The sequence below is a fragment of the Phragmites australis genome, chromosome 19 (assembly GCF_958298935.1).
Source record: "Phragmites australis chromosome 19, lpPhrAust1.1, whole genome shotgun sequence".
Taxonomy (NCBI): domain Eukaryota; kingdom Viridiplantae; phylum Streptophyta; class Magnoliopsida; order Poales; family Poaceae; genus Phragmites; species Phragmites australis.
This window is the reverse complement of record NC_084939.1, coordinates 11838820-11852991: the sequence shown is the minus strand read 5'-3', so window position 1 is coordinate 11852991 and position 14172 is coordinate 11838820. Positions and strand designations below refer to the sequence as shown.

The following is a 14172-nucleotide window of genomic DNA, read 5'->3' as shown; positions in this document are numbered from 1 at the left end:
ATGTCAATTTAAATGTCTGATACCTATTGTTGTAGACACAGATAATTCAGCATTATAATAATTACAAATTGCTAGACATACCTTCCCACCACCCCGTATTTTCTCAACCAACTTCATGTGTTTCCACGCTTCTAACCACCATCCGGTCAAGTGGACATGTTACTAATAGAGGTTTGATTCACATCCTTAGGCTCCATCGGATTTGTGTCGGCATAGTCGCCACCGTAACCCTCGAGACGGTCCATGTGATAATCGTCCATGCTGTAATCTCCTATGCTAGGGGACAACTGGCGAGGGTCGAGAGCTGGAGGCCAACAAAGCATTGGGCGAATTTGGCGCGGTTGCTCCGAACAGCACATGACTTTAAACAAGGTGATTTGATGTGGTGGAAAAATATAGATCAAACTGGAGGATTAAATAGGAACAGAGAAGTAACTGTTTACTCATCGTGCTTGCATGTTGCCTTTTTTCATTGTTTGTCACTCGATGAGTCATAGTATAAAACTAAAGTTGATAGAAATACAACATAGTTGAGTCACACCTATGTATCTTAAAATTATTCGCTTGATACGATGATCACTGCCTAAAGACAAACGCCGCGCAGAGCCTTCTCACTCCCATCCTACAGTGCCTCTTATACGCTGTCCTTATTCTCATCCATTTCTCAGCACCCTGTACTCCACCCGCCCCTGCCCATCCCCTACCTCAACCTCCCCCCCTGCCCACCAACCTGCCACATCCGCTCCGTACCATGCCATAAACGCAAATCACATCACCTTGCTTTCTATTACAAATAGAAAATTAACATGTGATCAATTAGCACATTAACTGCTTTTCAGTTAATAAACCAAAGGGCAACCATTCACTATTGAATGGACATGTTCATGCCCTTTGAACATGTATATATATGTGTAAAACAGCAAAACCAATCAATAGATACTACTCACTCTCAAACTCTCTCAAATCACTCTCAACACGTCATCAGCACTTAGAATCAACCACAAGAGCATTTTGGCCATTGCACGGAAGCAAGAAGAAGAAGAAAAAGGGCCAACTGGCCTCACCAACAGAGAAGGAACAAAGGCCTCTCCCAGAACAAGGTACAAGACAGAAGATAGCTTCACCTTCATCCACCACTGGAGACGTTCTTCGCTGTTTGATGGACTTGGAGGCGACAGTTCTATGGCACATCTCACCGTTTGGCCAATAGCGTGCCCGTCACCGTCGCCGCACATGTGGTCCTCGCCGTCATGGCCACCGCCACGACCCTCTAAGGGCTCAAGCAGCCTCTGCCCCCGTCGGCCCTCCACCGACCATGGCAGCACGTAGCGGGGTTGCACCTCTCTTCAACACCACACTAGAGATGGCATCTGAGGAGGAGGAGGAAGATCCGGAGGAGCGCGTGTTGTACTCTCTGGAATACACTCCGCTGTCTTCCTCCATTCCAGTGCCACCCACTGGCACCTCCACGGACATGGCCGACGTGGCTACTCCTACTGCGGTGCCAGAACAAACCACGGATAGCCACCGCCGCAACTGGATTTTCCGTGTACGGTGCGGCAGAAGCCTCCCGGGAACAATGGCGGACTACAGTCCAGCCTCTCCTTCCCAGGGCATCGATTTGAATACACCAGCCTTCATCGACTCCAGCATTGAAGTTGTGGAAGTCCTCTCGGAGGACCCATCCACCACGGTCTCGATGGCCGCTGCCCGTTCATCCAAATCACCGACTCCTCTTCATCAACTACCGGCTCCACAGTGGCTACACCCACTGCCCCGCTCGGTCGTACCCTTCGTCGCTTCGCCACCACAGCAGCCAACCGCCGTCCGGGCCTCTGACTGGGGTCATGGGCCCTTGTGGCCTCTGACCTCCCCTCCGGGGGATTCACTACTACAAAAATTATTTTTAGAGGCGGGTGATAACTCGTTTTTACAGGCGTTTAGTGTATCTACCTGTGATCGAAGGCCTGTAGAAATAAATGATTTTCACAGGCGCAAAAGTGACCGCCTGTGGAAATCTATTATCACAGGCGGTTCACTTAAGGAACCGCCTGTGAAAGTAGGTTTCCACAGGCGGTTCCTTAAGCGGACCGCATGTGGAAATTGATTTCCACAGGCGGTTCCTTAAGCAGATCGCCTATGATAGTCGGTCACTCAATCGATATTTTTTGAACCGAAAAAAAGCAAAAAAAAAAAAATTGACCGACCAGGAACCCCACGCAGTCGCGACGTCGCAAGTCACTAGTCACGCGTTTTTTCGCGCGAAATACGTGCGCTACGCGGTTTTTGGCACTTGAACTCGAAACCTGTCGGGTCACGCGATCCCTCCCCACCATCACACCAGAGAACGATAACTAAACATTGAGCATATGTAATTCTTTTGATATCTGCAATCCGAAACTTTAAATGATTATTTGGGCATCTAAATGACCTCAAATGAAAAACTTTTCAACTACAAAGTTGTAGATCTCGTCGAGGGCTACAATTTTCATATAAACTTTATCCTCATCCGACTTTGTATGAAAACATTATGAATTTTTGAAGATAAGCTGTCACACATTTTCACAGGCGGTTCCTTAAACAGACCGCCTGTAAAAATGTGGTCATTTTTACAGGCAGTTCACATAAGGAACCGCCTGTAAAAATGTGTGACAGCTTATCTTCAAAAATTCATAACTTTTTCATGCGAGGTCGGATGAGGTTAAAGTTTATATGAAAATTGTAGCCCTTGATGAGATCTACAACTTTGTAGTTGAAAGTTTTTCATTTGAAGTCATTTAGATGCCCAAATAATTATTTGAAACTTCAAACGATTATTTAGATATCTAAATGACTTCAAATAAAAAAAACTTTCAACTACAAAGTTGTAGATCTCATCGAGAGCCACAATTTTCATATAGATTTTTTCCTCATCCGATTTCATGTACAAAAGTTATGATTTTTTTAATGGATGGTCATTTCCAGAGGCGGTTCACATAAGGAACCGCCTGTGGAAATGACCATTTTTACAGGTGGTTCACATAAGAAACCGCCTGTAAAAATATATTTCCACATGCGGTCCGTAACTGCAGGAGGCCCTCGTCAATTATTCAGGCAGTTTTTTAAATAAACCGCCTGTAAAAAATTATCCTAAGTGTCTGAAAAATAGTTTTTGTAGTAGTGATTCTAAACGCGCCCAGGCGCGTGTGCGTGCAAGGGGGAAAGGGGTGGAGCACCCCTCGGCCGATAATCCCCCCCTCTGCATGATGGACGGCCGACGAGCCAGCCTTCTAGCTCCTCTACACAGCTACACCACACCGAGCCGACTACTCGATCGACTGCCCAACTCCGGCAGCACAGCCGACCAGCACCTCGACCGATAGCCGACTTACGGTGGCTCGGTCGACTGACCCCACGGCCGACGACCCGACCTCAGCGGCTCGGTTGACCGGCGGCTCAGCCGACAAGCTTCCTGGGCCAACGGCCCGACCCCAGCGCTCTCGGCCGACCATCTCGGCGGCTCGGTTCGACCAGCACCACGGTCGACGGCCGACTCTCGACGGCTCGCCCGACTCCCGGCGAGGCGACACGGCCGACAGACCGAACTCCGGTGGCTCGACCGCCCACTCCGTTCGGCTACTCGGCCGGCGCGCCCCACCGCAACTTCGCCACCGTTGCCGGCGCCCGCCACCTCTTCCCCAGCCAGCGGCCCAAACCCCGGCAGCTCGGCCGCCCGCTCTGCCTGGCGGCACGGCCGCCCACTCTGTCCAGCTACTCGGCCTGCGCGCCCCACCGCTGCTCCGCCGCCGTTGTCGACCGCTGCCGGCGCTCGCCACCTTTTCCTCGGCTGGCGGCCCCCCACGTGATAGCAGGCCCGGCTCCCAAGACACATGGCGGCGGCGGCGGCTCCCAAGGCCGGTTAGGGTTTGGAAAACCCTAACCGGCCACTATATATACCGCATCAAGGGGTGGGGGGGACGCCTACGAGCTGGGCTGAAAGGCCAAAAGGGCCACAGCCCAAGTTTTCTCAGCCCATCAGTCAAAAATATTGAAAAATGGCTTTTTCACAAAAAAAAACCCCTTAGGTTTTCAGCATTTCATAGCCAATTTCAGTATTTAATTTTACAGTTATGTAAAATCACGTTATAGCCCCTGTCTTTTATTATAATTGTATTTCGTTCTGTTTATATTGTAAATATATATGTTCCAGTCCTTGTTTTCTCTGGAAATCTTATATGTTACATGCATTTTACCATAATGCATTCAAATTACATATATATATATATATGTGTGTGTGTGTGTGTGTGTGTGTGTGTGTTTACAACTTAGTTTTTGCAATAGCAATTATTTTCATACAAAATTCATATTATTGCAAAATATGTGATTACCTCTTCACTTGATATAACACTATACACCTTTTAAGGTGATTACCTTAATTCATACCTCATATTGGCCATACACAAGGTAGTATCTATATATTACTGAGGGATCTACACTATATTTACATATAGTGACTATCATCAACGTGCGTATCCAATGTGTATATGAATTAAAGAAGATCTACACTAATTTTGGTGATTACCTACATAGTGTTAACACAAGATTTGAATAACACAAATTAGTGGAATTTATGGCATCTACTGAATAATTACAAATTATGCCCCCACTACTCAAAGGTTTTCATCATCTTGATGACTACCTTCAAAGTGTTACCAATATAATTTGAGGTCTACACTATCTAACTCAAGTATTAACTTAACTTTACAATTTTACACTATTACAACATTACCATGATTCTTTAATTTACCCAAAATGTAAATTCATTCAATCATTGGTCAACTTGTAGGACAAAATGTCCAATATTGAGTTCGAAAGACTCGAATTAGATGGCAAAAACTATCTAACATGGGCAATGGACATGAAGATAAGTCTATCATCACGCAGACTTATGACGGCAATAAATCCTCCTCAAGAAGGAGATCCGCCACTTCAAGATCAAATCAAGTATGAAGCTTTATACTACATAAGGCACCATTTACATCCAGATTTAAAATCTGAATACTTGATGGATGAAAATCCACATGATCTATAGAGTTCACTCAAAGAGCGATATGAACAGCAAAAGGCAGTAATACTACCTGATGCACAACGCGAATGGACCAACATTCGCCTCCAGGACTTTAAGTCAATTGGAGAATACAATCATGCTGTTCACAAAATCTGCTCAAGATTGCTTTTTTGTGACAAAGCTCCCACTGATGCGGAGAAAATAGAAAAAACTTTGTCTACAATGCTTCCTGCCCATAGGGTATTACAACAACAATACCGTGCTAGAAACTATCAGCACTATTCTGAATTAATTCATACTTTACTTCAGGCTGAAAAGCATGATGAACTTCTTTTAAAGAATCATCACCAACGCCCTACTGGCACTGCACCTTTACCTGAAGTAAATTCAAATATTCAGAATACACAGAGGTTCGACAGCAGCAAACGCCGTCCAAAGAACTTCAAAGGCAGGCACAACCACATAAAGAAGCAGAAATTCCATAGAAATAACAAGGGGAAGAGCATTTTCAACAACAAAGACAAATTTGATATTTATCGTAAATGTGGTTGCTATAGCCATACAACTAAGAAATGCCACACCCCAAAACACTTGGTTGATCTTTACCTAAAGTCTGTTGGACAAAGCCGACCAACTCAAGGCAAAAGATTTGAAGCTCATTTCAATCTTCAACATGACACCACCAGGACAACAAGTTGTTCCCAAAATGTTCATCCAGAACTGAACAACGACATCACTCTTCAAGAGCAAGAGGATCTTGAGAGTATGGACAATATGCTAGTGGAATTTGCTTCCAATGACTTATTTGGAGACTTCGATTAGGCTCTTAATTAATTAGATATTATTAATATCTATGTCCTACGTAGTGTTGTAATAGGTGTTGTCATCTTATACTATTGTATCAACACATTGATACTCAATAAAGTTGTATGTATTCTTATATATATCTATGAAGAATTTCATATTCTCTATTTTATATATATAGATGATTATAGGAGACAATCCAATTGAAGAGGAGATGTGCTCAGTGGATAGTTGTACCACTAACTCTATACTAAGGGAAACTAAATATTTCCAAACTCTGAAAAAGAGTCAAGGAAATGTTTTGACGATCGCAAGACGCGATGCTATAGTTGTTGGCTCTAGTCGGGCCATAATCACTCTCCATATGGGTACTCAAATTACAATCGACGATGCACTCTTGTATCCCGATTCAACACGTACCCTACTGAGTTATAAAGATATCCGTCAAAATGGTTTCCTTATCGAAACCCATGATGACAACAAAGAGGAATATCTCCTCATTACCAAAAATAACGGATATGCAAAACAAATACTAGAGAAAATTCCCTCTTTATCCTCAGGATTGTACTATACATACATCAAGCCCGTACCATATGTTGCGTATAAGGTAATTTTTCAGAATGTTGACACATTCCAAATATGGCATGATCGCCTAGGTCATCCCGGTGTTGGAATGATGCGAAAAATTATCTGCAATTCAATTGGTCATGGCATAAATACTGCCAAATTCCCACACCCATCGGATTTTGTGTGCACCGCATGTGCCACAGGGAAATTAATTTTAAGACCCTCTTATCTTAAAATTAGAGCTGAACCACTCAAATTCCTTGAATGCATTCAAGGTGATATATATGGTCCTATCCAATCATTAACTGGACCATTCAGGTACTTCATGGTTCTCATTGACGCATCTACACGATGGTCACATGTGTGTCTATTGTCCACACGAAACCATGCTTTTTTCCAAAATTATTGCTCAAATTATTAAATTACGAACACATTATCCTGAACATAGGATACAATCCATTCGAATGGACAATGCAGCTGAATTTACCTCACATGCCTTCAATGATTATTGTATGGCCATAGGAATTCAAGTTCAGCATTCAGTACCTTACGTCCATACTCAAAATGGTTTGGTCGAATCTCTTATCAAGAGAATCAAGCTCATTGCAAGACCACTATTACATAATTGCAACCTTCCAACTTCATGTTGGGGTCACGTAGTTTTACACGCTGCTGACTTAATTCAATTGCGACCAACTGCATATCACACTGCTTCCCCACTGCAGTTAGTGCATGGAAATCCTCCAAGCATTTCCCATCTGCGAAAGTTCGGTTGCGCTGTATACGTACCGATCTCACCACCACAACGTATATCAATGGGCCCACATAGGAAATTGGGGATCTATATAGGGTATAACTCTCCGTCGATCATAAAATACCTAGAGCCCCTAACAGGGGACCTTCTTACAGCCCGTTACGCTAATTTTATATTTGATGAGGAACATTTTCCGGCATTAGGGGGAGATTTCAAGTACCAGAAAGAATGCCAGAAAATCAATTGGAATGCCACAAACATTTCCTCCACAGATCCACGTACTCAAGAATTTGAACTCCAAGTTTAGAGAATTATAAATTTGCAAAATATTGCAAATACACTGCCAGATGCATTTACTGACAATAAATGTGTCACTAAATCCTATATTCCTGCTAGAAATATGCCGGAAAGAGTGGAGGTACCAAATAGAACCACTCAACTCCCAAATCAAAATAAGAGGGGGAGAAGTACAGACACAAAAGATAAAGCTTCTTGCAAGCTACCGCGGAAACAGAGGAATCCTTCCTCCAAATCAGTAAATGCAAATCAACATCAAGTTGAAAGACACCAAAAACCCAAGGATACTAAACATCCAGTGGATGCTCAACATCCACATCCCAGCTCAACGGTGCACACAAATACTGATGCTGGGAAATCGGAACACCCAGACTCAATCACAATGGGAAATCACAATGAGTCGGAAAGAGTAGATAAAATTTTCATCAACTATATTGATTCTGGAGAATCATTTGACAGAAAGACTACAATTGTCGACACATACTCTTCTCAAAGATTGCAAACGATCTTCTCAATGATCCAGATCCAAAGACCATAGCAGAGTGCCGCAAGCGCTCGGACTGGACACAATGGAAGAATGCAATCCAGGAAGAATTACACTCGCTCTCCAAAAGAGAGGTATTCACATCAGTGACACCTACTCATTGTAACATTTTTTCTGTGGGATACAAGTGGGTTTTCGTCTGCAAACGGAATGAAAACAACGAGGTGGTGAGATATAAAGCGAGGCTTGTAGCACAAGGGTTCACGCAGAGGCCCGGTATTGATTTCAATGAGATTTATTCTCCACTAATGAATGGAATTACGTTCCGATATTTAATTTCATTGGCAGTTTAAAATAATCTATCTACGCACTTGATGGATGTAGTGACCGCATACCTTTATGGGTCACTTGATTCGAATATATATATGAAAGTCCCAGAAGGACTTAACATTCCGAATCCAAACACAAACCGCAACATGTACTGTGTAAAACTTAAAAAATCATTATATGGTTTAAAACAGTCAGGAAGAATGTGGTACAACCGACTAAAAGAATTCCTTTTACAAAAGGGGTATTCCAACAATGATGATTGCCTATGTGTCTTCATAAAAAAATCCTCAACAGGATTTTGTATTATCTCTGTATATGTTGATGATCTAAATATCATTGAAAATACAGAAGATATAGATGAAGCACGCAATCATCTAAAGACGGAATTTGAAATGAAGGATTTAGGTAAAACCAAATTTTGCTTGGGAATACAACTCGAGCATTATCCTTCAAGTATTTTACTACACCAAGCCGCATATACCCAGAAAATATTGGAGAAATTCAATATGGAAAAGTCATATCCTTCAAAGACTCCTATGGTTGTTCGATCTCTTGATATGAAAAAAGATCCATTTAGACAAGGGTGGAAGGAGAAGAGATACTGGGACCCGAAGTTCCTTATCTCAGTGTCATTGGAGCGTTTATATATCTTGCAAATTGCACCAGACTTGATATCGCATTTGTAATGAACTTACTAGCTAAGTATAGCACTACTCCTACTAAACGTCATTGGACAGACAGGAGTCAAGAATATCTTACGATATCTCTAAGACACTGTAGATCTTGATCTTTTCTTTAAAAGAAATCAAGATATGAATATGATTGGATACACTGACGCTGGTTACTTATCAGATCCCCATAATACCAAGTCACAAACAGGCTTTATGTTCTTAAATGGTGGAACAACCATTTCATGGAAGTCTTCAAAACAAACTCTAGTGGCTACATCCACTAATCATTCTGAAATAATCGCATTATATGCAGCATCACGTGAATGCGTATGGCTTCGCAGAATGATTAATCACATATAACAATCATATGGTATTGGATCTATTCAATCACCAATAACTATCTATGAAGATAATTCTGCATGCATTGCTCAAATGCAAACATGTACATAAAGAGCAATATAACTAAACATATTGCTCCTAAAATGTTCTATCCTCATGAATTACAAAATAATGGGGAAATAGAAATCTTGCAAGTCAAATCATGTGATAACCTCGCTGATTTGTTCACCAAGTCCTTACCGACTTCTACATTCCAAAAATATGTTAATGGAATTGGTATGCGATGACTACGGGATTTGCAAGATTCAGGGGAAAATTGATCCCTGAATAGATAACTTGTTCTATTGCACTCTTTTCCTTTATGAGGTTTTTCCTTTACGGTTTCTCATATAAGATTTTTAATGAGGCAATATCTATTTTGTTCCTCCCATTTTCCTAAACAATTTTTGGAGATTTTAAATATAGTCTAAAGATCATAATTATTGCTCTCTAAGCTCATCAATGAGTTTTCTCATTTGAGCATACAATGAGGCAATAACTGATATACACCATATCATTTTCTCCTTATATTTTCCCATTAGGTTTAAAGGAGTTTTAACGGTATATCAACATATAATATATTATTTCTCCTCATATTTTTTTCACAGGGTTTTTAGAGGAGTTTTCAATAAAAAATTTACACACAAGATAATTGATCAAGGAGGAGTGTTACAAATAGACAATTAACATGTGATCAATTAGCACATTAACTATTTTTCAGTTAATAAAACAAAGGGCAACCATTTACTATTGAATGAACATGTTCATACCCTTTGAACATATATATATATATATATAACAGAAACAAATCAATAGATAGTACTCACCCTCAAACTCTCTCACTCTCAACACTTTCGGCCGGTCACTGTTTCACCTCATGCGCAGGCGCTAATCGCCACCTAGACGACCGTTCCAGAGGCCGCAAGGCCGGCAGCCAGCTTCACTAGCCCCGTGCCCCCCACCTCGATCCTTCGAGCCGACGGTTTGTCACCTTGCTGCAATTCCGCGACCAAACCCACCCGGATTCTCGTCGGACGCTAGATTCGAGCTGGACTCTGAAAAAGGCCGTCTGTTTCTTTATCTGGGTTTGTTATAGCCTGCGTCACGTAATCCAGCCATCCCCATCTCTTATCTGGAACGAGTCAAGTCGGGGTATGTAGCTTGCGCACCTGCGCAACTGCGCTTGCCTTGCTTGCGGCGAGAATGGATAAGGCAAAGGCAAAATTCAGCACAGTAGATACCAAAACCACTGGAACTGGGAGCACTTGTTTACTGTCATAAAGTATCGGGCTGCATAGCTGACAGCATGTTAAACGATTACAAACTGTGGCAAAACTTCAATCCATACAACGGCTAACCCTCTTTAAGACAGCCAGAAAAGGAAAGGTACTTCAAACTTCTTCGGGAACAGAGGTCTGACGATTCACCGCCAAGCCAACTTCACAAATAAACTGGGTAGAAGTACATAGATATATATAAAGCATTCTTCACCCAAAACTTCGCTTTTCCTACTTTACATGAGATGTTTAACGGTTGGCCTTTGCAACACGCTCAATCTCATCCTTCTTCTTGATGGCGTAGCTGTAAGCAAGGAACAAAAAGAAAAAAGGAAGGCAAATCATTAAGATGCGACATCGACAACATTTGCAACAAGCTGGGCCTACTCAAACAGAATGGCAGTCATATGCAACAATGACAACAGGAAAGATGAGGATCCCAATAAGGGCACTAAGCAACATTGTCAGGTAACAAGCACAGACCAAGGCGCATTATCTTCAAGGTGAAAAAAATTGGTGATCCAATACCTCTGAAAGGTTTCACTGATACCTACTTGGCAAAAAGGCATACATGCAATGACAATATTTGCAGAACTAGGCCAAACATGCCCCCTGATAGGGAACAGACCCTTTTTTTTTTTGCCAATTCGTGGTCAGGTGTTCTAAATTATTCTTGATCATATATGTAAGAATACTAATATGAGAATAAACATACCTATTAGAAGAGCCTTTAGCTGCGTTGATAAGCTCATCCGCAAGACACTCTGCGATGGTCTTGATATTCCTGAAAGCACTTTCCCTAGCACCAGTGGTAAGAAGGTAGATTGCCTGGTTCACACGCCTCAAAGGAGATATATCAACTGCCTGCCTTCTAACAACACCAGCAGACCCAATACGAGTCGCATCTTCTCTTGGCCCACTAAATGAGACATACAGTGTTGCCCATTAGAGATAATAGAAGCACAAAATACAAATGCTATGCATATTATCGAATCAAAGTATCAACCAGGACGTACAATTGTACATTGTAATTTATCAATTGGGGCAGGTGATTAAGAGAAGTGCACCATTTGTAGGATTTCATAGCAAGTTAAATGATATGTTAGCTACATCTGCTGTAAGGAAAACGACAGGAGGATCACAAAGTAGTCATAGACAATGATTCTGATTTTTCAAATTAGTGCAGTATCATGAACATGTCATATAACCATTGAAAGACTACACTATGCTCATTAATACAGTAGTTTTTATTTTTCTAAAAGGTCATTTATCATCCAGTAGCAACAAACTATGTAGAGTCCATCATGTCAAGTTTCTAACTGGTTACCAGTGCAAGAAAATTTACATACTGGATCTGATGATATTACAATAATCAACAACATAATTTACAGTTACACAGAAGAACAACATGGCGAGTAATGCATACTAAATGCTTAGAATGTCAAACATGAATATAAACTAAAACCAAGTTCAAAGAGTCAATTGTACCAGGTATCAGGAATAGCTGACATAAATGAGGGCACTTCAGTCATGTTGGTAACTACCTGTTTATGATGGCATCAACGATAATTTGGATAGGATTCGCATCAGTCAGCAGGTGAATAATCTCCATAGCATGCTTCACAATGCGAACAGCCATGATCTTCTTGCCATTGTTGCGTCCGTGCATCATCAAAGAGTTTGTCAGCCTCTCAACAATTGGGCACTGAGCCTTGCGGAACCTCTTAGCAGAATACCTTCCAGCAGTGTGGGGAAGGTATATGGCGTGCTTTGTAGGATTGACAGCAAGGTAATCAGCCAGAGAGATGTCATTGACCTGCACGTTAAATTTTGAAAAGAGCTGCTTAAGAGATCATAAACCAACAGTCTTAAGTACATAGCAAAGACAAAGACTTTATTCAGAGGATGGTGTTCTGGTGGCATGCACAGTTGCTAAAAGGAGAATTGGGTATAAACTTGAGATTATTCACTGAGCTTGTCCAGTAACACCGGTACCAACGGGTATGTTAGCTACTTCTCCCGTCCCCTAAGAATGTAGCTTGATCGAAACTAGTACTTTAGCAGTAAAGTAATAGTTCTGAATGTGACCAAACAAAATGTATTGGGCTATCAATACACCAGCCTTTTTTTAATTTCCTAATTCCTAAGTTTTCGAAAGCTTTACTAACATTAAGTACACAATACTAATTAGCCACAGAATTCTATAAAGTGTAAGCTCATTGACAACAAGTGCAATAGAGAGTTACTTAGGATTAGGATACAGGAATACACAGTTGAACCAAGATTAGACTACATGCAGTCCGGTGACCACCCACGGGTAAGATTAGACCACACATGCAGTCCCGTGACCACCCACGATTAAACCCTGATTTTCTTCCTGAATCATATACTAGTTTAACTAGCGCAAATTGTACCAGCTTTTGCATTGGGGCGTGCTCGCCCGCCACCCACCACAAAGTCCACGATCCCCAGCTTATACCTTTCAGTCTAACTTAGAGAATATCAACATAACAACAGAAATATCTGCACATACAATACACAAATCTAACTAGGTGCCTAAAACATCGAGCCTTAACTTCCTGAATCCTTACAAGAAGAACACTTACTTCAAGAATGCAGGAAAAACTAAACACGGTGGTAAAAAAATCAAATCTAATAGTAACACCACTCGTCAAGCGACGTAGGCCCAAGCGAAAAAACTATAAATCTGAGCCGAATCACAACATTCCACCACCGAAATCCTCAAATCCGCGTCTCCTCTGAGACACGTACACACGATGGAACCCCACCACATACCATCTGACGCATCAAGTCATCTTGTCAACTACAGCCACAAAGAACATACAGAACCTTAGCAAATCATCATCCCAACCACACCAGATCTAGCAAATGAACGCAGTTCGAGGCCGAACGTCAAGAACGACAGTATCTCAGTACCGCGTTCAACAACGCAAGCAAGCGCTACAGATGAGATGAGAGTGGGGGAGCGACGGGAAGCGAAGGGGGGAGAGGGGAGACCTGGACGTCCTCGAAGTCCCAGCAGCCGAAGAGCTTAACTTGCTGCGTCTGCGCCTCCACCTCTGCCATTTCCACCGCCGGCGAGATCGAGAGATAGAGGGATGAAGGGAAGCGGACGGAGCGCGAGGAGAGCACGAAAGAAGAAGATAGGAGGCGCGAGCGACGGCGGCGGGGAGGAGTAAACCCTAGGCAGGCACACAGGGTTTATCTAAGGGCTCGGGGGAGCTTTGAGATTCGGGGAAATGTTGAGAGAGCTTGCTAATGAGGTACACGATGCTCCATGATTTTGCAAACAGGTACACGAATTGCCTGCAGGCTGCTACAGCACCGAACTTCGCCATGGTTGGCTTCCGTTAGGATGGCGGCGGGCACCGGTAGTACTCCTCGTATTCATGCTAGTCAACTTTTTTTCATCTACCGACATACTTGTGAGCACCCAAAGATAAAAAATTAAGAATAGACATATCACCTATAGGTATATCTAGGCGTGTCATAAAGTTTTAAGATACTAATATTTTGTTTCAACTTATCTCAGATTGTCACAA

At 42.2% G+C, this 14172-nt stretch overlaps 1 protein-coding gene across 1 annotated transcript; it reads right to left on the bottom strand.

Moving 5' to 3' along the window:
- Window positions 1-10570: 10570 nt before the first annotated feature.
- Window positions 10571-13822, bottom strand: LOC133900577 (small ribosomal subunit protein uS7). Its single transcript, XM_062341764.1, has 4 exons — window positions 13628-13822; window positions 12154-12425; window positions 11325-11528; window positions 10571-10913 (listed from the first exon to the last, which is right to left on the bottom strand). The coding sequence occupies exons 1-4, from the start codon at window positions 13694-13696 to the stop codon at window positions 10859-10861; spliced, it is 600 nt and encodes a 199-aa protein (XP_062197748.1). The 5' UTR covers window positions 13697-13822; the 3' UTR covers window positions 10571-10858.
- Window positions 13823-14172: the final 350 nt, after the last annotated feature.